A 24,399-nucleotide genomic window follows, 5' to 3' on the forward strand; every position below is an offset into this window, starting at 1 on the left:
AGACTGTCAGCTCCGCCAGGATCAAGGATCCCGCAGCACCGACGGTCTGCAACTGCCCTCAATATGCTGGCAGTACCAATGCCAGCACCATGAAGCTTATTGCAACCCTGAAATCCACCGTCCTTTTCATGGCGGTGAGCCCACAATGAAAAGGGTGGTGGGCAAGCAAGAGAGGGGGCCTTAACAGGGCCCCCAGCCGATTGTGGACCTGGGGGTACATGCAGGGGGGCACATGTTGTGCCCCCTGGAAATGCACCCTCGTTCTTGCACAGTGTGGCATGCACAACATGGTGCATGCCATACCTCGCAGGAACATGCAGCAGGCACTTTCACAGCGGCAGTCTGATTTTAAGGCTCTCCTATGATCTAACAGAGCACCGCTGTGAGACCACAGCAACACCGCCCCCACCACCATGAATTAAACTCGTAATCCGTTGGGCAGATGCACTACGGGCTTGGCGGTCCTCCTGTCAGTGCAGCGGTGGTGGGCAGACAAAACTATTCAATGCAGGAAGGGTAGGGCAGTATATCGGCATGAGTCAGGGATTGAGAACATTTGTCCTGAAAGGACATGGGAAAATTATGGGTGACTTTTAAGGATAGTGGTGTCGCTGTTTGGTCTTCTGGGTGAACAGTATGCTACTACCTCTTTTTGGACTTGGCTCGCAACAAAAGCAGATTAGATTATGTTTTCCACGAGTGGCACTGTTGATGGATTGTAGTAAAGGTTCGGTTAGACCAGAAGGGGGATGCAAATAAAGTTTCCTAAAAGAAGTGTGTTTTTTTATTTGGTTCTCTTCCTTCTAGTTCTGTCCTTTTACTCTTCTATGGTTTTGTCAATCACCAACTTTCCCTCCATTTGTTTCTCTCTCTCTTTCTTTTGATTTATAGCTTTTTTTAGTGCAGGATGCATCCCAGGAGGACAAAAAAGGGGACCACATTTGTGTGGATTGCTGAACACGTTTGTGAAGTGCGCAGCCAAACAGGTAGACAGAAAGCCTTTTTCAGCAGACATCTGGGACTTGATGGAAGGATGATTCCTGTTCAATGGTGGGGAAAATATGGAATAAGAATGAGTCAACATATGCTTCGCATCCATCTAGAAGCAAACAACTTAGTTCCATTGATAGACATAATATTACTAATAGAAATTTTAAAAAATGAGAAGATTGTAGCCGAGAACTAGCATTGTCTTGTGTAAGCTGATTCCAAGACATATTTGGAGGGGAGATGTGCAGCCAGTGCCTATAAATGTGGCACAGAGAAAGGTAAATTGGGAGATGCAAGTTTTTTAAAGCCAGAGGGCATTGGATTGGCCCAGAACAGGGGCATAACTTTAGAGAATTATATGCTGTTTAGGGTGGACAAGGAGAATCTTTTCATTTTTGTTAATAAATGTTTCCATGTGGACTTAGTGGATGTAGTGACAAGACTGCTGAGCAGAACCTTTTGGGGTTAGGTAGGACTCACTTTAGTATGTTTAGGTATGCTCTGTTTAGTTTGTGGGCAGTATCAGACCACAGGAGGTAGCCCATAAACCACAGTGAGACTGGGGCTGTACATTATACCAAACAACAATGTCTCAATGTGGATTTCATTGTAAGGACCAGTTATGCAAAAGCAAACCATTAAATAGCGAACTTGTTGGAGGAGTAAATCCACATAGGAAAGCACAGGGAGACGGAAGGTGTAGAGTTACATGTATTCAAGACTACTCAACACATGATGGACATATTACATCATATGTACAGATCACATGGACAAGAAGCACTGCGTGACATTTACTGGCAATGTAACCAACAAAATACTGTGCACAAGTGCTCATGAAAATTGTGACGGCGCAAGTGACACATGAAGTGGTATATACAGCGGTGAACAACGGGGCGCAACAGAGAGAAAAATGGAACAATAAGTCTGACAAATTTAGGGCATCGAAACAATTAGTGCTAGAGATTTACAAGGAACAATAGATCGAATGCCCGTGGCAGAAGGGCGCCAAAATGAACGCTGTCTGCAGTTAGCGCGATCATGTCAGGTGGGGGCAAGGGGGCGAATCCCAGCAGATAGTTGGCCAAGATAACTAGCCCGCGTCCAGTGCACAATCGGAAGAGTGGTAAGAAAGGGAAAGGAGGGGAAAAAGAGACAAGGGACTGTAGATCCGAGTAGTATAAAGTCATGGTCCAGTTGGGAACAAAACCAAGAATGGAAAATCACATGATTAATACAATTTTGTAAACGATACCGATATTATTAGTACAATAAATTGACCACAAAAAAATGGAAAATCTTACAAAGTACAATTTGGTAGTACAAATTATTAGTAGAATAACTGCAGACAGACAGGGAATGAAAGGAGAGGGGAGTTGGATAGGAGAGAGGGAAGAGGGGTGTTTAAAAGAGAATCGACAATTATGGGTGACAACCCAAAAAAGGACTAAGCAGGTTACATGTTTGAGAAAGACAGAGTAAGCAGCAGACAACACACATAGAGTTATGCAAGTGTGGAGTTCCATTCGTCAAGAGAATTAAGGCCCTGCTCAATGGTATTAAAGCGAGCTATCCAACGGCATTCGCATCAGGGTGTCATGCCAGTTATTCTTGAACTTTCGGTCGCCAACCGCCGCTCACAGTCAATTGCGACCACATCATTGTACGTTTTCATCTTTCCTTTCTTCCTTCTACTGGTCCATTATAAAAGTGTTTCTTCCTGAGATATGTCTCTCTCTTACCCTTAGCACTGTCCCAAAGTATATGTAACCAGTCCTGATGATGGCCTAGATTTCTACAGGCCGAAACACCGTCGACTTCAACAGCGTTAATTTTGGCGCCCTTCTGCCACGGGCTTTCGATCTATTGTTCCTTGTAAATCTCTAGCACTAATTGTTTCGATGCCCTAAATTTGTCAGACTTATTGTTCCATTTTTCTCTCTGTTGCGCCCCATTGTTCACCGCTGTATATACCACTTCATGTGTCACTTGCGCCGTCACAATTTTCACGAGCACTTGTGCACAGTATTTTGTTGGTTACATTGTCAGTAAATGTCACGCAGTGCTTCTTGTCCATGTGATCTGTACATATGATGTAATATGTCCATCCTGTGCTGAGTAGTCTTGAATACATGTAACTCTACACCTTCCGTCTCCCTGTGTCTTTCCTATGTGGATTTACTCCTCCAACAAGTTCGCTATTTAATGGTTTGCTTTTGCATAACTGGTCCTTACAATGAAATCCACATTGAGACATTGTTGTTTGGTATAAACTGTTTAGTTTGTGGAGCAGGTAAATGCCTCAGGGGAGGGCTGTTCCTAGCAGGAAGGGAGGGGACAAGATAGGGGGCTAGTAGGAGGTTTGGATGTGCCACTGAACCCGCGAAAAGCTCAGGAGAGTATTAGGGTAGGGTATGGTGAGCAGTTGAGCTTTGAGGATCTGCTTAGGACGGGGAAAAAGAGAGGGGAAAAGAGCCAAGAAAGTTTGAGAAGGTGACCTTAAGATGGTTTAAAGAAAATTAGGAGGTTCTAGAGAGCGAGTAGAGATTTAAGAAATTTGAAGACATGTTTTACATACGTGAGGCTTAAGACTGTTTTTGTTAAGTCGGATTTAATGTGTTATCAGGCAGCATTCTTGGGCAATATGGCAGTGCCAGGATTCTTGCTTATGTTCAGGGCAGGCCTCTTCATACTAAAGTGTTCTTTTGGATTTGTACAAGCGACTTTTTGAGTGGTGGCTTATCCCTGAATGGATTTAAAACGAAGGAATCAAGACTACACTATACAGAATTGATTGGTTATCCACTGGGGAACGGAAATAAGACGCTGCTAATACTGAGTAAGAAAAGCTCTGATGTGGCATTGGGGATGCAAAGTCGTCGCCAGTCTCGCCTTCTCCTCTGACGCCGCCATGTGGATTATTTGGGCTGATTTGGTATTGAACACATTTCTCTTCACTGCGCCTCAATTTGGCGCCAAGTAGGTCAGTTCAGCAACACAGGGAAGGGGAGAGGAGTGCAGGTGAAATCAGGAGCTGTAGGCGGAGAGTCATTTGTGATGGGAGGGCTATTTGCAGACCCCTGAGCTCAGAGTAGGCTCTATCCTGGGTTGCAAGCTAAAATAAACAACAATATTGCCTTCTCCAGGGGGACCCCGGGTTGCAGTGCATGCTACACAAGACTAGGGCGTGAAGACACAGAACCTCTCACAGCGCTGTGAGGCCATAGTAATGTGAGTGCAGTGCTATTATGTCAATGACTAAATAACGTGCCAGTACATCACACAGGTGGCCCCTGCACTGCATCCTCGACGGACGCCCGAGTTAAAATCCCTCACCTGGCAGAGGGTCTTGCATGGCGAGCTTTTGAAAATGGGAAATGGGGTTTTTCTTCTCAATGTGACATGGTTTATTTGTAAAATGTGCCTTAATGGTGAGGTGGGTTTAGCAGACCTGAAAGGCGTACTCCCTTGCAAGAATTTAGGTAGATCCTCGCTGGATTAATTAAGAAATGAAATGCATGCCGCTGACTAGAGGATCATTTCTAATCAAGCACAACAGTGACATTAATTTTTCTGGTGGGGGGGGGGGGGGACTGCTAAGGTCCAGAATTTTATTGAAAGCGAATCGTGTGAAATGTAAAGTTCAGTATTACAATGGTTTCACAAGCTGACAATGGGTGGACCGGTTTGCTAAATAAATACTGCTAGGAAAGGTGTCTCCATAAGCCGCGTGAAAGAAGGTGGGGAGGCCCGGCATTGAAAGGAGTCTCATGACGTCACGCTGGTTGCTCACCGAGGATTGGGCATGGCCAGGGGACTGGGAGAACGCTTAAATACCAGAAGGTGACAGCGCGCGAGCAGAGGACTTGACCGCCCCTTCAGAAAGGACTGAACCAAGCGTCCTGCTGTTCAGTCACGGGGTTATCTTCACCAACCAGGGAACTCATTCTCCTGACCCACACCCAAACGGAAGGTAGGGGGACTTCATTAACAGGAACCTTGCTGTTATTTTGTGTTTAATGTGACGCGTGAAAGGAGTTATGTATGCAGAATAAAACCCGTGTCTTGCAAAGGTTACTGTGTCCTATTGCAAATTAGGTGACCTGTATAGCTCAACAGGAAGCACTAATTCACCTCTAGGCACTTCCAGGCTGCATAGAATGGCCGTGTTTGTTTCACAAGAATAATTATTGATAGCCGTTATCCAAGTGCTTCCAATATTGATTGGCAAGGAACTGAGGGGCAGATTTACAAGCCCCTTGCGTCACTTTTGCACCGTCGTTGCGTCACTTTTGTGACGCAGAGGCAGCGTAAAAGTTGCGGCCCATTTACAACGTGACGCATCTAGGGAGATGCGTCACGTTGTGAAGCCCTGCGCCACATTAAACCTGCGTCAGGTTTAATGTTCAGGGTGGGCGTTCCGTCGCAGGAAACCCCGTAAAAGTGACTCCGTGAAATCTACAAGATTTCACTGAGTCACTTTTACGTCCATGCTGCGTCAAAACCCTGCGCCTGCTTGAAGCAGGCATAAGGAGTGACGCAGCATGTTAGGCATAGGGCTCCCCTGAGCATTGCTGGAATTGCGATGTGCTTGCGACACGACTCCAGCAATGCGTGACTTTCCGTCAACAGATAAGTCAGAATTTCTGACGCATCTGTCAATCCTTGCGCCATGGTGCGCTGTACTGTAAATACGGCGCATCCATGGTGACGCAAGGGTTTTGCATGTTGGCGCAGGGAAAGTGACGCATCTGTACCGATGCGTCACTTTCTTGTAATTCTGCCCCTGAGTTTCTGGGCATCTTGTACTTTCCTGACAAACTTTTGGAGGACTTTGAAAGAAAGATCAAGAGATCTGCAGAGATTCCACTATGGCAGTAAGAGTATTCAGAATTCCAGCCAAGGACTCCTGTTTCCAAAGTAACCAATTTATATAACAGATCACAACTCAATTTTGGGTAAGCCCGGGATTTTTTAAGGTATGTGCATTGGGCGAAGAGCTGCTTCTGAAAATAAAGAACTGTTTTTTTTGGGCTCACCAAAATCGTAGGCGTGGGCCAAGGACATTTTCAAATGTGTTTAGGAGTATGATTACAAACAACATGCCGACTCGGACTCACACAGGTTATACAGACATTTTAAACACACACAAGGTGATGGGAGGATGCTTGTTGTAAGTCTAACTACTAACATCAAGCCTGACCTTGCTCCAATAGGAGCAGTCCAGTCTGAACTGTCAAACCAGGTCCTCTCTGAACCGGAACCCAAGCAGCATAAGACCAGTTTCACCCTGGTTGGGTGTAGCTTGGTTCCAGTGGCACAGTGAGCAAGAGAGCCATGTTTGGTCATAACCTTTGCCACTTAGGGCGGTACATTAAACACACAAAAGGTGACGGAAGGATGCTTGCAATATGTGTAACCACTGGCAACCACTCGGGGTAGGATTCCAACCCATTTTTTTTGTTTGCCCACTATGCCACCTCAGATTAGACCCTTCCTCTCTTTGCTTAAACTAATACATTAACCAGGAACTCCTATACAGAAACTCTGTATTATATGAGTTGGTAGATGAGTGATGGCACCAGGGGCTGGACTTTTGTTGCTAAACATAGCATAACCTGAGGGATCAGCACTGCTACCAGAACTTCCTGGGTTAATTAAATATAGAATTTACTGTTAAGACTACTTCCAGAATGTAAGTAATCGCTTGCTTGACCACCGGCATGGCTGCCTCTATGGCTGCGTGCTGTTCCTCCTGTATTTTTTGCCTCACACTCATGCGTAAGAGCGGTGGTACAGAACATAGGAGCACAGCTCTAGTCCTTATGTATGGCATTTACACTGCAGATGCAGACCATATTATAGTCAAAACTGCCAATCTAAGTCACTCCCTCCAATCAGCTTGATACCTGTCCGCAAAGCACTTCAACTCCTCATTAAGAGTTACTCAGCCTCATGCAGGCATTACTTCCTGATTCTATTTAAATGTGTATTCTTGGGGCCTTCTATTTCAGGGTTAGAGCTGATCCATAAGCTGTATGTCTCATCTTGAACTATGCCAATATCATAAAACGGTTGTTTTACTGAAACTCATTTCATGTTTCATTTCAGTTTCTTTCCTATTCTTGTTTCAACCCCCAACATTTTGCTTTTTATCATGCCTCTCTTGAAACTGCAGTTTGGTTTTCTATTTTTCCATTTATTGTTATCCACTTACTAATGATTCATTTCCAATGTGCTTGCGTAAATATTCAGTTACAATCTAGGAATTTGAATGGTTGAATGTTGAGAACTCCCTTGAACACAATAGGGTGGCAAAGGGCCATTATTGGCCAGTAAAGACCATCTGTTTCAACATCACAATGCTTCTCTTTCTGTTCACCCTCTATAACTTACAACCCTCAGGAGGTGAAATGTTCCAATAGCATGACAACGCTTCTGCTCTGGGGTATACAGGTTAGCAAAGTCACTCTCCCTTTTTATAGAACCTTGCATGAGGCTCGACCAACATCTAATTTGAGGGGCCTTTAACAACAGGTGTATGTTGGGCTATAATACTACAGTACTGTAGGGGATGGACTGTGACTAACTTCTCCGCATTTATGCACATAAGGGATCCTTGTTGCAGCACAATGAGATCAAGTGGTTTTCTAAAGATCTCACCATTCGGTAAAGCAGCTCAGTTTGGAATAGGAATCAGGTGCTGTGAGTCTACGGACCACTATTTGTACCAAATAGCTCTTTTAAATCTCATTCGAAGGAGTCTGACATCGATGTGTCTTAAGACAGTCCCCGAGACGCAGAAGCAGATACTCTGCAGGACGTAGTAGTAACAACAGCAGCGTCTTGTTATGTTATGTTGACAAGCATTTGCAAATCAATTTTCTACCATAGTCCTTTAGAGCTATCTGAGTCTTAGGGCCTATTAAGTTTCTGAGATTTTGGTGAGATTCTGATTAGTTGGAGACAAGGCGATCTGTGGACAATATATTTGGTTGCGTTTGTTTAGTAATAATGTCAGGATCAGCTAGAACTGACTAAAGTATAGGAATGGTTCATATTGGTTTTGAGTGGCTGGTCTGCAAGTGAAAGGTTCTGACAAGGAATCCAGGGCTACCAAAGTACAAAAAAGCAAGTTGTAGTATTTACAAGAGCTCTGTTGCTCTCAACTTTGCACAGTCTCTAATCCTAGGTGTTGTTCCCATCTGCAGATCGACAATGAACGCGAAGACGGCGGTATTCAGCCTGTGCCTCCTTGGCGTGGTTTGGACCCTTCCGGTAGGGGCTTGTTCACTTAATGTATATTTAATTCTTAGTGCCAGTTGGACCCAACTGAAAATATGAAAGTAATTACATATTTTTGCCTTTTTCTCCTTGACAGGCATCCCCATCAGGACGCCCAGCCAGGTCAGAAGCAGACCAATATAAGGTGAGAAGGGCTGTGTGTAACCTCATTGGTGTGGTAACAAAATGATGTGGTTGTTTAACATAAATATTGTGGCCTAAATATCATCTACAAAATTGCTCTCCATAGAAAGTCTACAACGAATGGAATTATATTTTTGTAAACAATATTTAAGGCCCGATATTTCTGTAAGCGGTACAAAAGGGGGTGGTGATGGACGGAGCATCAGAATCAATCAAACACTCACACCCAGTCAACAGATCTGGGTTTGATCCATCACCGTTCTTTAGCCCACTCTGCCACCCCAGTTCAGACATGGCCATATGCAAATCAGTCTGACCCTGTGCCTCATGGGAACAGTCCAGCCCGAACTGCCAAGCCATGCCTTCCCTGGACCGGAAACAAGATTCCTAGGACCGGTTTCTGGCATTTCAGCCGTCTTCAGCCAGGCTTGCTTGTACCGCGATATTTCTGTAAGACAATATTTCTGTAAGTGATTTTTTGATCTGTATGGTGCTAACTGCCTGAAATACCCCTCGAGATATAGGCTTTGCTAGCATAATGGACACTCCTGTATGACATTGATAGGTTCCATGCAAAGCTGATGTTGCTGTTCTCCTTCCTGTAAAGATAAAGTACATGAAAATGATTGTTTATGAGTAATTTTGGGTTTTATTACAAAGGTGAGTGGTCATATAGCAGGGCTGCACGATTTTGTCTTAATGGATGGCAGCTGTCCAGGATTTCAAGATACTCAATGTTGGAAATTGGGTCTCTAGTTGGCACAGGTTTGCACCCTGTCAAAGTAGGGACCGCATTCCTAGTCAGGATAAGTCAGACACACAACCTAAATGAACCTGTGCTCACCCTCTGGTAGCTTGGCACAGAGCACTAAGGCTTAACTTAAGAGGCAATGTGTAAAGTATTTGTGCAACACTTAAATTACAGTGACACAGTGTAAACACCACAAAAAGGCTACACACCAGTTTAGAAAAATAGAGAATATATATAGGTGTAAAACAAGACCAAGGGCCAGATGTAGGTGGCCAAATACCAGTCGGTAACGCCGAAATTTTGTAAATTTCAGCGTTACCGACCGGTATTTAGCCATTCCTAATGTAGGTAAGGAATCGGTAAATAAGGAATCGGTAAATACCGATTCCTTATTGCACTTGCATGTAAGGAACCAGTAATACCGATTCCTTAAATGCAATGTAGGAAGCACATTAAAGAGCGCTTTTGAGCCTTAAGAAATCGGTAATTACCACCAACTTCAAGTTGGTGGTAATTACCGATTTCCTTTAAAAAATCACTTTTTTGTTTTTTGTTAAGTGCCATGTGGCACACATTCATGCCCCTAGGGCATGTAGGCACGCCACATGTGCACACATGCACATTTCAGGGGTGCAACAAGGTGTCCTTTTGACACCCTGGCACCCTTGAAAGTGCTCCCGATAGTAGCGATTCAGTAATACCGAATCGCTAATATTGAATGTCTTCACATTCATTCCTATGGGCCTTCAAGCCCATAGAAATGAATGGGTAGGTATTCCTTATTACTGAATCTCAATTACCGATTCGGTAATAAGGAATATTAAGGATTCGGTATTTTTTACCGAATCTTTACCTACATAGGCAATACCGATTTCTTAATAGCGAATCGGTAAAATTCGCTATTAAGAGATCGGTATTTCAGATTTACCTACATCTGGCCCTAAAACGGCAAAAATCGAATAAGTAGAACTCGAGATACGAATTTTTTAAAGATTAAGGGCCCGATGTAGGTGGCCCAAATATCAGTCGGTAATACCGAAAATCAGTAGATTTCAGCATTACCGACCGGTATATAGCAATCCCCAATGTAGAAAAGGAATCGGTAATAAGGAATCGGTAAATACCGATTTCTAATTACCGATTTCTAATTTACCAATTTGGATTTACCGAACACCTAAATACCGAATCGGTAAATAAGAAACAGTAAATTCTATAAAAGAGATGTTGAGAAATTCGGTAATACCAAATTTCCTAAAATTCGGGATTTAAGAGTCGGCAATTACCACTGACTGCAAGCATGTGGTAATTAGCTGCAGTGTATTTAAACAGTCCCAAAATGCAACAGTGTGATCACTATGGTGGCCCTCTATGTGATAGCAAGGCGGCTATGGCTACAGGCAGCAGGAGTGAGGATCTGGAGACGGGAGGAGCGCGTTTACAGACAGCGCATCACACTCTTCCAACTGACTGAGGCAGAGATCCATGAAAGGTACAGGCTACACCCCCAAACCATCCTGGACCTGATAAGGGACCTGCACCCACTCCTGGAGCATTCAACTATAAGGGCACACGCTATACCACCACATGTGCAGGTGCTCTGTAGCCTACACCTACTTGCATCTGGCAGTTACCAGGGGGTGATAGCTGCGGTAGGTGGGGTGTCACAGAGTTGCCTGTCCCGTTTCTTTAACAAATTCCTGGATGCCATGATGCAGAGAATGCATCACTACATAAGCTTCCCAACCATACAGCCGGAACTGCTGAAAACCAAGACAGACTTTTACCAAAAGGCACAGTTCCCGTATGTGATAGGGTGCATTCATGGGACACACATTCCAATCTGCCCACCTGCAGCCACTGAGTACATCTACCGAAACATAAAATCAACCCACTCCATCAATGTGCAGGTAATCTGCGATGCAGCCAACTTAATCACCGACATAGTGGCCAAATTTCCTGAGAGCACCCACAACTCATACATTTTCCAGAACCGTGGGATCTACACACGCCTGGCTGCAGGAGAATTTGGAGAAGGATACCTGCTAGGTAAATCACTGTGACACACCCTGATGTACACTGCATATGAATATGTTGGTGACTGATATTAATGGCACTGTCTTCTCCACCTGGGTGATAGTGCTTATGCTGTGCGGTCATTCATCCTCACACCTTACCTAAACCCATCGACCCCACGTGAAAGATGCTACAATGTGGTGCACAAATCAACACGCAACGTTGTGGAGCGCACGTTTGGACTATTGAAAAGCAGGTTCCGCTGCCTCCACAAAAGCGGAGGTGCACGCCAGTACACACCCATCATCTGCTGCAAGATCATCGCAACTTGTGCTATGCTGCATAACCTTGCCACTAAGAAAGGTACAGAGGTTGAATTAACTGACTCTGAGGACGCTGATGATGATTTTGCACAGCCAGAGCCCAACGCAGCAGGAGTGGCACCAGCACCAGATGGGAGACAAAGACGGGCTGTGATCACACGCAACAATTTCTGAGTAAGTAAGGAGACACAGCCAATTGTTGCATTTGAATGACAAAGTTTAATATATTGGCACTACACCACTACACAAAAGGCTCAACATGCCAGTCATATTTGTAACCACCCTACAAGGATGTCATGGGTTAAGTCACCCAGTTAAGTAATCAAAGTGTGGCCTGCATTAACGCCTGCGGCCATGCACAACACATCTGGATTCCCCGAGCAGACTGATGTCACTGGGAATCGATCCAGTGCCAGCCCCATGACGTCTGCTGCTCCTCCTGATCTCAGTTGCAGGGGGCGTTATACTGCTGCGACACGTCATCTCCGCACTGTCCCCCACATCAGCTGCACCAGTATTAGCAGCCTGAGTAGTTAGGAGCACTTCAAGTGCAGTTGTAACTTCCACAAGCCCCCTTGAAACATCACGGCTGCAGTGTGCCAGCCCTTCCTGCATGGTCACGGAGCGCCTGCAGAGCAGAGAAGTGGCTGAGGAGAGGCGGTTCACCGCCTTTGTATGATTTTCCGTCTTCTGCCTCTCCCTGCACCGTGCCGTCCTGTCCTCATCAAGTTTGCTGCACAGCAGCATCTCTAACCGGGACATGTCCCTCATGCCCTCTGCCATTTCCTTCATGCGCTCAGCGAGCGTCTTGTTCATTGAGCTGATGCCCCTCTCTATATTCTGCATGTTTGCATTCACTTGTCTCACCTGCCGCTGTACTGATAGTATTGCTTGCAGGCGCTGAACCTTTACCATGCTCGCCTCCAGCCCTGCGAACACACCATGCTCCTCACCATGCAAATGGGGACTGGGTTCCCTATCCCTGCGGCGTCTGGCACCTGTGTGTGATCGCACTGTTGGGGACTGTGATCCTGCATCCACTGGCACTGTTGGCTGTTCGCCACCTCTGCTGTCTTCCAAGGACAACTCCATCTCTTGGAGTCTGCCAACTGCATGCCTCCTGGGTCTTGTTACTGCCGGTGGTGACGCTGCTGCTGCTGATGGCAGTGGTGGTGATGCTGGCAGTGGTGTTGTTGCTGGCAGTGGTGTTGTGGCTGGCAGTGGTGGTGATGCTGGCAGTGGTGGTGATGTTGGCAGTGGTGGTGATGCTGGCATTGGTGGTGATGCCGGTGTTGGTGGTGTGGTGTGCCCTGCAGTTGCAATTGCCTCCTCCGATCTCTCCCTCCGGGGTGCCCTTCCTGCCTTGTCATGTGCAGCCCTGCGCGATGTCTCGCCTGTGGACACAAATAGTACATTAGCTCACTAGTCTGGCTGGACTACGTACCAATAATAAATTTACATTTCTGACAATCTATCTTTCTGTCCTCTGCTTGCTTATCACTGATGTGTGTCATATGCCTTTGTGTTCAGTGGGATGACTGTCATGATAGGTATTACACTGACTACATCTCCCATCATGCATTGCTGGTGTTCAGTGAAACCTGTACTGGAGGTGGATTCACACTTCCTCATTGGGGAATGGGGTTTGGGAGTGAGGGGGCACAGCTTGGTGTGCATGCTTGGGTGTGGCCACTTCCTGGTTGGGAGGTGGGGTGGATGCACAGGACTGGCTGATTCCTCAATTGCTGCTATTTTGAAATACCGATTCGGTATTTACCGATTCGGTAATACAGAATCGGTACTACCCATCGGTATTAAGGATTCGGTATTGTTTTTTCCGAATTTTACAGGTTTGGTAAAAAATACCGATTTTTTCCTTACATCGGAAATACTGAATTCTTAATACCGATTTGGTAAAGTTCGGTATTAAGAATTCGGTATTTCACTTTTACCTACATATGGCCCAAAATCACAAAACAGTGCTTAGAAGTAAATAGCGCATAAAGGTTACTTGAGGTTGCACTGGACCGGGGCAAATGCAAAGTTCAGGCTGACCACTATGGAGGGCAGGCAGACTACAAAACCCATGCACGGCCTGCTGAGAAAATATCTTGGAAGGAGCAAGCGTTGTTTCAAAGACTCACTGCTTAGGTTCCGATTCACACAATTGGGTCAATGTGCCGAAGTCGAGCCTCGCAGTTTGGTCTTGTGTCGTCGTCGAGTCTTACAGTCAGGATCTCAGATTAGTGCTGCATCATTGTCAGATCTCTCAGTCAGGACCATGGATCAACTTTGCGTCGTCATCAAAACTCACAGTTGGGTCCCGTGTCATAGTAGAGCATGCAGGGATGTCTTTGGATCAGCACTGCATCAGCGTCGGCGTTGCTGTCCTGTAGACGGGACTGCCACTTTGCTATCTGCTGTGCTGTGTTTGCCTGATGCCTGCTGCTTCTTGCCTGGGTGTGAGAAGGACTGGACATGCTCTCTACATCCTTGAACCCAAGTTTCTCTAAGGGCTTGATGGCTTGCCCCCTGTTCTTGAAGTCCCATGGCCATCAAAGACTTCCTTCAACTCTACTTCAGCTGCTGGAATCTGCCATCTGTGTGTCTTTCCTTGTCTGAGGTGCCCTTCAGTCCCGGACCTCAGAAGTGGGTTCTGCAGCTATTTTGCTCCACAATCGATGCATCTCTGCGATTATTGGAATCGACTCAGTGCCTTCCGACGCTGATGCTTCTGAAGACATCCCTGAGTGGCTCAACGACAACTCAGGACCCAACTGTGAGGTTCGACGACAATGCCGTGCTAATCGGAGGTCCCAACTGTGAGATTTGACGATGATGCCATACTGATCCAAGGCCCTTATTGCGAGGCTCGACAACGTTGCAGGACCCGACTGCGAGGCTCAACTTCAACACAATTGACCCGACTGCATGATTTGGAACCGAGCAGTGAGTCTTCGATGCCGACACTTGCTCCATCCAAGGTACTTTCTGCATGGATCCTGTAGCCAGCCGTCCCTCTAATGTGGTCGGCCTGAACTTGTATTTTCCCCGGTCTAACGTGACCTCATGTAACCTTTGAGCGCTATTGACTTCTAATCACTGTTTTAGGATTTAATCTTTAAAAAATAATATCTTGCGTTCTACTTATTGGGGTTTTCTCATATTTGTCTTGTTGTACTAAGATAAATATTCTCTATTGTTCTGGTGTGGAGTCTTTTTATGGTGTTTTCATTGTGTTGCTGTAATTTAAGTGTTCCACAAATACTTTACAGATTACCTCTTAAATTAAGCTTGACTGCTCTGTACCAACATACCAGAGGGTGAGCACGGGTTAATTTAAGTTGTATATCTGACTTATATGCCTAGTAATCTGGTCCCTACTTGGATAGGGTGCATACCTCTGCCAACTAGAGACCCAACTTCTAACACCCAACATGAGTACATACAGTCAATTTCTCTATGATGGATACAATTTGGCGTTTTTACGTTGTGAGAAGCGTGGTTTATTATTTGGAGTGGTTGTGTGACCACACCATTCTGTATAAGGTCCATTCAGAATTATTTGTAAAACCTTAGCCCAGTCATGGGTAGCTACAGCTCTGAGCAGTTAACATTTATCAAAGGAAGAAGTGAAAAGCATAAAGAAGTACCAAAAACGTGAAATAAAAAGAAAATGCAACACATTAAAACTCCAACACCAATTTTTAGCTTGCATTTTTATCTTTAAATAGACATCTGAACACCCAAAATTCAGAGGAAGGTTCTGGAGATATTTATTTTCAGACACATAATATATCACTGCTTTGCAATAAATGCAATAATCTTTGCAATTTACAATGTCTCATGGATTAAGGTCAGCCACAAGAAGTAATTTGAAAACAGCTATATGTGCACTCCTGTGTGGACCATCTCCAATAGGAAACCAGTCACAAGGACCAGTCAGGTCCATTTGAACATGTATCTCTTAGCTTGAACTGTCTCCTGTCCACTGCCAGGTCCTATGGGCGAACTGCTGTAGAAGTAGATGAAGTGGCTTTGATGGTGTGGTTGCATGATGCTGAAAATACTCAAAGATGCTGTGTCAGTTTACAGGGTTTTTCTTTGGCCATCCCTTGGTCCACATGCACAGGGGTTGCAACTTTGGCTTTTGGGGTTGGTTTACCAGGAAGTCCACGTGTAGTCCATCACAAAACTAGTTGTCACTAGTCTACTGGTATTTGGTTACAGCAAAACCAGGGGTTACCTCTCAATTGTAGTAATTACTGTGCTGAGTCTGACAACTCACTAAGGTCCAGCATGCAACTTTTGAGAATTACGACAGTCTTGATGCTGCACTCCTGCATCCAGCTGCATTAAGCTTCTTGGTGTTCTGCACTCAACAGTGTAGACTTCCTAGCGTTTATGGCTTTGTGGCTGTAACAGGGTGTCAGCCGACTTATTCTTGGAGTCACCTTCTCTGATGATGCTTGTAGGCAACTTTTCCACAAGTGGTGTCTCACAGGCACAGTCCTTTCTATGATAGACAAAGGTGCAGCTGGTGCAATCCAGGCTTTGGAGCAGCCGCTTTTGCCTGGTCAAGGGAACTCTCTGCAGTACTCACGTGATCTGAGGTCTGGGTGCCTGGGATACCACTATATGCCCGCTAAGTGCCTATATGGATGTGGCGACTAACTATCCCATCGGCTAAAAGGTCCCCTCCGGCCTGATGATGACTTCCTGTGAATTGCAACATCTAGCTTGCCCAGAATGCACTATTCTGCCCAATCCCAAAATGTCAGAACCCTTCTCTTGCTGTGTGGAGCTCCCTAGCTCAATCCAGAGGTGTAACTACATGGGGGTTACACTCCCCTTGCAAAACTTGTCTGACAATGGCTTCTGCCTCTCCTCACGATTACAGCCTGCCTGCCTAAACAAAAGAGCATCCCCTCCTCGGTGTGATTACCATTTTCTCTCAAAGGTCTGCTTCCTCTTTGAAGCTCGCCTTTTGGGCTCACACCAACTCTGGTCATCCTGCCAGGAGGAGGTCACACCTCTTTCCTTAGCAGGTCCTTTGTTTTTTTTCCTGAGAGTTGTTCTCTGCTCTCCCCAGGAGTGCAGAAGGCTGCCTCAAGGACAGTAGCTGTGTGCAGACGTAAATGGCTACTACAAAACGTTTGACAACAAAGTAACAACTTTCTAAAGTTGCCATTTTTGAATTGTTACATTAAATTCAACTTGAGCAACAAGCCAGTTTAATGCAATGATTCTTTTGATAACTTGATATTTAGTAGTCCCATCAAGACATTAGCACTACTGAGTGTCAGTGTGTAACTCCATACTCCTTTCCACCATAAAAACGACAATGCAGGGTCTTTTAATGTCAGGACATGTAAAGTTAATACAACACATGTCCTTCTTTGTAATGTAATGCACCCTGCCTTTAGGGCTCAGTAGGACTACCTTAAGGGTGACTTACGAATAGTATAAAAGAAGATTCAGACTTATCCAGTTAATAAATGACTAAGTCAAGTTAGCAGTGTAAAAACTACTCTTCCTGCCGACAATGGGGGGCTGGGAGTGATGCTTTGCTTTGTCATACTTGTGGTGTCACAATAAGTGCTGCAGTCTATGAGGGGCACCTAACTTACAGGTCCTGGGCTCTACTGGTACCATATACTAGGGATGTATAATTTAGTTGACATATGGCAAAGAGGGTGAACCAATTAAGCAAATACTTTTTGGGTTAGAGCACATGCACCGAGGCCTGATCAGCAGAGCACAGGACACTACAGAGTCATAACACTACTATCTAACAGTCAAGAAGTGTGAGCACAAAAAGTTAGGGTGAACCTTCAGAGTGGGGAGTAACATAACTAGGTAAAGACACCCTACTTCCACTATCCCTTCTGCCATCTTAGGGGTAGTGTACTCTCAACACAAGTCTGTACCCTGGGGCTGAACAGGTGCCTGGCAAGCCTGGATGTCCCAGGGGAACCACCACCCCCTCAAGGATAACATATCTCTTCCAGGGGTCTTCCTAGGACAGGGCTCATGGGTTTAGTCATTGTGACAGCACATGTAGCAACTTCATGTCAGAAGTTGCCTCACCAGGGTCAGTCTTGGCATGCTCCTCTCTCAGAGTGGGTAGCCCCTAATCTAGTGCTCGCTCCACTGTGGATTTCCTCCACTTCTTAACACTTACAGTCCATCTGGGCCTCCATACTCTCCATTTGGGAGCAGTACCCACTATAGCTACAGCTTTTGGGTTGCCCTGGGCTGCCGCCCCACCCAGCTCTCCTATCACTGGTAGTAGTTCATTTCCGAGATGCAGTTGATGTGCTTCTGGGCATTCACAATGACATCTCTTCTGGATGATTCAAACCCTATTCTAGGGAGAATGGAGCCATAGATCAAACAAAGTCCTGCTCTTGTGCCAGGGTTACCCTGCATACCTGTCCTGGCTGATCCTGCTCTGGGCAAGTCAGTCTTTCCACAACCATGGTTTGACTGGCACAGGTATCCCTTAAATCAGTGACAGGGACCCTATTCACTGTGATCTGGAGGAAGCGATGACCCCCACCCTCAGGAATCACCAAATTGCCTTCTGGGCCCACCTCCCAACTAAGGAAAGTTAGGGAATCCTCTACCCTCTGCTCGTAGGGATTACATCCCACCAAAGCCACATTGGCCACCCCTGAGGAGTGCCCACCTGTGGTGGTTTTCTGGAACAGACAGCCCCCCTCCTCTGCCCAACTGGAGACAGTCAAAGCACTTGGTTTGGAAAAAGGGATCCTACAATTCTCATGTGCAGTTGTTGTTTGTTGTGTGTTTGGACTTAAAAATACTTTTCTTTTTTTAAACTATTGTGTGGGTACTGATTTATTAATCATAATAGACACTCTATTCCACATCACTCCATCTGAGTGAACTTTGATCTGCTCAGCCTAGCTAGCCTGAGGGTCAAGTGCTAAAGGCATGAACTTAACATTTCATTTTGGGTCCAACAGTTAGAAGATTTCAAGGCAGCAGAGGTAAAAGGTCTTTATTGACACAACTGGATCCACATAGCCAATGTTTATTTTGTGACACACCCCCACCCATTTTCCACAATGTCTGAACTTCTCTAGGACTCCCAGGCAAAGAGTTACTGTGCCTAGGTAGAGAGATTCAGTGTCATATACTCCTGGTGCCACATGGCTTAACCATAGTGGGACCCGTGCTCTTGATGCCACTGGAGTCAAGCTAGCCTGGCTGATGAGTGGTGAAACCCCAAAACCAGTCCTAGGATGCTGTTTCCAGTACAGGGAGGAACTGGCCTGGCAGTTCGGGCTGGACTGTTCCCATTGGGCGCAGGGTCAAGACGGATTTGCATATGGCTGGGTTCAAACTAGAATGGCATGGGGAGCAAAACGAACGAAGGATTTAGGCCCAGATCACTGTACTGGGGCGAATGTATGACATTGTTCCGCATTCTGTACATCAATTGTTGTTTTTGCGTTTGTCACCCCGAGTAGGACGGGTATGCACAGATGAGGGTCCAGTGCTCTCCATGCCACTGGAGTCATGCTATCCTGGCTGATGAGGGGTGAAAGCCCAAAACCGGTCATAGGATGCTTGTTTCCAGTCCTGGGATGACCTGGCCTGGCAGTTCGGGCTGGACTGTTCCCACTGGGCGCAGGGTCAAGACTGATTTGCATATGGCTGGGTTCAAAATGGAATGGCATGGGGAGCAAAAAAACGATGGATTTAGACCCAGATCTCTGTACTGGGGTGAATATATGACATTGTTCTGCATTCTGTCCATCAATTGTTGTTTTTGCGTTCACCATAGTATTTGCCTCAATTTGAGCACCAATTACCCCATTTTAGCACTTGACTCTCAGTGGAGTGAGCAGTCTACTACTTGCTCATTTAAGGGTTAACTTCACAGCACTGCTTGCCTGGTTAGTCTGTACAGTCTCTTTGGTTGGCCCTGCCTCCAGTGTCGCTGTCAGTGGAAATAAGACTGAGCCAGGCAGTGTGTGCTGCGGTGTCTGCAGTGCCATGAGAGTCAGGCTCTGGCCCAGCCGAAGGACCATGAAAAGGGTACTAGTGCTCACAACCTTCCAGCAAGTAGCAGCAGCACCAGCGGCAGCCTTTTGAGGGTGCACTGAAGAAACAAGTGTTCACTGTTGTGGGGATCCAATTCCTGATCACAGTGGTGAACCTACTCAAGCTGGTTTTGACTTGTAGATTCTTGAGAGTCCAACAACATTGATTGTCACGGTTTGTTGTATCACTGCAGCACTTCTTGGTGCTACTCACTCATGTGGGGCTCACCTTTGGTTGAGTTCCAGGACACCCTTGATCACAGGGGGCCGCTATATCTACTTCTGAGTAAACTCTTCTGAGCCCTAGACTTCAAGCTGTTTATCTATGTATTGGTCCACACACCGTGTTGCAGTAGCTTTCAGGCTCACCATGTCTCAGCCCCTTTCAATCCTCACTTTTTCTGAGCGGAGTCTTCGTCATGTAAGGGAACCTCCAACACCCATCTTTTGCAGTTAGCCATCTCTCTCCCTCAAAGATGGATGCAGATAGCCCCTCTTGCCAAGCTCATCAGATCCTCCAGAGTTCTGTTTCCAAAGTTGACAAGGGGAGTCAGTATACAAACCCTGAAGATCAGAGGAATCTCCTGGATGCCATTGGTGTGGGACCCCAGGCTTTTGGTAAGTTAATCATGGTGCATTGACTGGAAGGTTCTGTTCCTTTTTTTATGTCCAGGTTGCAAACAGACTTTAGGCGTGATTTAGAGTTTGACAGACAGAGTTTACTCATTTGGGATTATACCTCCACCATCCTAATGGACCACCGCATACCAAATTTAGAATTGTCTGCTGGCCTTGTGTACACCCCCCTACACTGACAGGAACCACCTTCATGTCAGTTCTTGTAAATGTAGGAATCATTTGATGGGTGGTACTATCAGCTATGATGGTCAGCTGGCAACATTTTCAAACGTTTTTGTTTTTCAAAAACAACATTTCAAAGCAGGAGTTGTTTTTTCAAAAACAAAAAAATAATGATGCCACACAGCCTGGGAGATTTCTCCTGAGGTTCCAAGGTCAATCTTGTTTATTTTCCTGTCCCTAAATCCAGGTTTTCCTGGCAGTGATGGACAATCAAAATGACTTTACACCATCCAACCTAAATACGGTGGATGCTTTATAGTTCTTTCTCCAACAGGCCCTGTTCTTTCAGGCCATTTGAAAAAGAATTGCATCAGCGGAGCCTATGACAGCTCTGCTGAAATAAATTTCAGTTTGTTTGACTCTAAACAAGACAGCTGGACCGAGGGCTTGACATAGAGGGTACTCTGTCGCATTTTTAATTGAGTACCCTGTCGTTAAATTCCAAATTAGGCCCTTAGTATATTCGATTACAGTAGGTCATCGACTGACTTTCTACAATTTGGTATTTTTCTGATTTTCACACTGGCCGGTCCATTCATTGTCTTTACCAAAATTCTGAGAAGGGAAGTGGGGTTGATCTGGGATCACCTCTCAGAAGAAACCCAATTCAATAGCATTAAAGAAATGCAAGCTGCCCCACTCAGCTACCTGCTGACTAGTGGGTTGTCACCCTTCCAGTGAACAAATGGGCTGGCCAAGGGGAACACATTGACTTCAAAGGGACCAATTGTTTCCTGTCCTAAAACACTATCATGTCTGGCCACTATAAATATCCCTGGAATGTCTAAAAGGACCATCCAATTAACATCTGCTGTTTGGGCTTTCTCTCTCTTTCTCTTCATTCTAGGGACAGCTGGATTTAATAACATTCACAATGGAAGGCAATGAGGCTAAGGCCACATGCACTACACAAACTTCACATACACCTGTGACTCACATATATGTGCACACATGTGAATTGTTTTGCACACATATGGGCAGAGGACCACTTTGTAGGAGCTGGCAGGTAATTGAATACGATAGGAGATGCGGGTAGATCCTCTCCCTAGCAGGCAACAGGTACAAAGGCCTGCCTGATCACTAAATGTAGTATGGCTGCCTCCACTGTCAGTACTCTCAAGCCCAGGAAATTGACAGATGTGACAATAGCTCAACTTGTGCAAGAAGGGTGAATATGGTGTGCCCCTTAGCCAGCATGACTCATTCCTTGCCAAAACTAGGCCTGGGCAGAGTTCTCGGAGTTTCACTTTAATGTCAGTGTTGATTACTAATCTTTCCTACTCACTGCCTAAATCCTCTGACAACACATACAGCATAAGTGCCTTAATCCAGTTTAAACAATTCTTTGTTAATGTAAAACCTGCCACTTTGTATTTGCAAATATATATGATGTGCTAGCCGGAACAAACCTGCTATTTACCTATTTCTGGTTTAGAATAGAATGAAATGGACCAAACAGTAAAGAGCTTAACAAAGATAACAAAAAAAACGATGAATACAGGGAAACGTGCACTATACTGTGTCCTATTAGTTTAGCTTAAATGAGTACATTAGGGCTCGAAAAACACACTTCAAAAACAATTATAGAATATCAACACACACGTTATAAAAAAAACCATTTCAATTCAGAAGCGAGTCAACCCATGCTCATGTACTTGTCAGCTGCTGGCGCCACCTTGACTTAAAAAATGTATGTTGCTTTTGCCATATTGCTGCATTCGAATGGCGACTTTAATTTGCTGCAAATAAACTATTTTGTCAAAGCACCTAAACGTTACCGACGCACTGTAATAACAGCAGATGGAATCAACATATGGCGAAATATCGACCTCTGAAGGTTAGCAGGCTATGCCAGCCCTACTAATGTTGTTCCTCGGATGAGGCCTCCATCTACTTCTGATAATTCTTTTCTGGTCATCTAATACAGCCTCAGCAGCTCTGTATGTATTTCTACACCATCCTACCACTGGATTAATAAATCTGAAATTTTACTTAGAATGGGATCTATTTTTAACTGTTTTTCCAATTTTCCTCTCTAACCGCACCTTTGGTGACACACACATTTTCTTTGTGTTTTTCTATATCCTCACTTTGGTTGTCACAAACTTTTTCTTCCTTTTCCCTGTGATCAATAAATCAGTTTAAACAATCTGCTGCAAAGTTACGTGTACCAGGGATTTATAGTGTTTGGACAAAATATCAAGTCACACAAATATCGAGTTTTTAATATCGTGAAACACAAATATCATGCTGCAGAAATATCCCTTTCAAGAATATTGCTGTTGTTAATATCATTTTCAATAATATAGTTGTAAAAAATATTTTTTTTTAATTAACTATATGTGTTTTAAATACTATTTTAATTGTCTATGTTATATAGTGTTTGTATATTTGTTGTTAATGTTTTTTAACACAGTTTGTAATATTAAGGTATTTATAATTTTAATGTAATTGTTAATAGTAATTTATAGCATTGCAGTGGGTTGTGAGGTTTGCAGGGGAACAGGGTGGGAAGTTAATAAAGAATACTTAATTGATAATTAGTTTTTGATTAATATTAATTGTTTAATTGATTATTAATTATGTGCATTCTGTAATTATTATGTTTGTAAGTTCTCTTTTAGGTGTGGGTTGTTGGGTTTGTAGAGGTATCAGGTGGGAAGTAAATTAAGTAATAATGTATTAAGAATTAATTGTTGTATTTATTAATTATGTAATTGATAATTAATTATGTAAATTGTCTAATCATTGCATTTTTAAAGTTATATTTTAAGTGCCAGTTGTTAGGGTTGTAGGGTTATTGGGTGAGAAGTTAAATAAACATATATTAAATATCAATTAATGATTAATTTCAATTAAAATATGTCATTTATTTATAATTATGTAAATTGTTTAATACACATATTTGTATGTTACATGTTATGTGTTTTTAGGGGGATAGGATGCAAAGTTATTTAAGTCATAATGAATTAACAATTGATTATTCGTTTATTATTAATTATTTTATTTCTTGCCTAATATCTTAAGTGTGTTCTAATTAAAAAAATATAGATATTTTAAATGTGGCCTGCTAGGTATGTGGGAGTATAGTGTGGGAATTTACCTAAAAAATCCATTAATAGTTTTTTTATTTGACATTAATTATTTAAAAATTCTAATTATGTAAATCAGTCACTCTCAATCTGAGTGCCGTAGCACCCTGGAGTGCCGTGAAAGAGAGCCTGGGGTGCTATGAACAGATGCGCACCAAGATAGTGTTTGGTAAAAAGAACTGAAGCATGTATTGTAATTTATAGTGGTACGATGAGGCTAAATCGTGTACAACAGATTTATAGATACCGTATTCAGAAGTAATTCGGGGCAAAAGACGGCACCATGATGACACGTGGAGCAGGAGACTTGTGAATAACACCATGCTGCTTTGATGTCATTGAAGTGTCTGTCCCGTGAGGATCAGAAGAGTGTACTGTCCGGAGAACTTGAGAGGAGAACAGATAGAGCAGGGACAGAGGCGCCAATAAACTCTCTCTGAATGCGCAAGTAAAAAATGAGAGCCAGCTTACCCAGGGCTTTAAGTGGGCCGGGTCTCACTGGTGCTGAGCACCGGCAGTTTTTTTAAGCAGGCCTCGAAATGGGTCTCTATCGGTCTCTGTTTTGTGCCATGGCACAGGCGGTTTGTTTTTTCCAGACTGCAGTGACAGCGGCACATCATGTGTGCGTCCTCACACTACTCACTTCTCATCAGTGGAGACGGTATTGCTTGACGTCATGCCAGGCGAGCATTGTAGGGGAAGGGAAATCCTTTAAAGAGTGTCATTTTCTCTTTGGATTTCCCTACTCTTTTTGAAACTCAGGAGCAACAACATTCTCGTGGAGTCACCAGGGTTTTAAGTAGAACCTTTTTCAATAGTATATACAAGCTATGGTTGCTGCTTATGTATCTTATGCAACTAACAACCATAGA

At 44.4% G+C, this 24,399-nt stretch overlaps 1 protein-coding gene across 1 annotated transcript in view; it reads left to right on the plus strand.

Moving 5' to 3' along the window:
• Window positions 1–4,854: 4,854 nt before the first annotated feature.
• Window positions 4,855–24,399, plus strand: part of LOC146866314 (uncharacterized) — a 35,726-nt gene continuing 16,181 nt past the window's right edge. The window contains exons 1-3 of the mRNA XM_085635390.1: window positions 4,855–4,960; window positions 8,199–8,265; window positions 8,369–8,416. Coding sequence (XP_085491516.1) covers window positions 8,206–8,265; window positions 8,369–8,416 — 108 coding nt within the window. The 5' untranslated portion in view covers window positions 4,855–4,960; window positions 8,199–8,205. The remainder of the gene's footprint in view (window positions 4,961–8,198; window positions 8,266–8,368; window positions 8,417–24,399) is intronic.

Source organism: Triturus cristatus, chromosome 2_1 (assembly GCF_964204655.1).
Source record: "Triturus cristatus chromosome 2_1, aTriCri1.1, whole genome shotgun sequence".
Classification (NCBI taxonomy): Eukaryota; Metazoa; Chordata; class Amphibia; order Caudata; family Salamandridae; genus Triturus; species Triturus cristatus.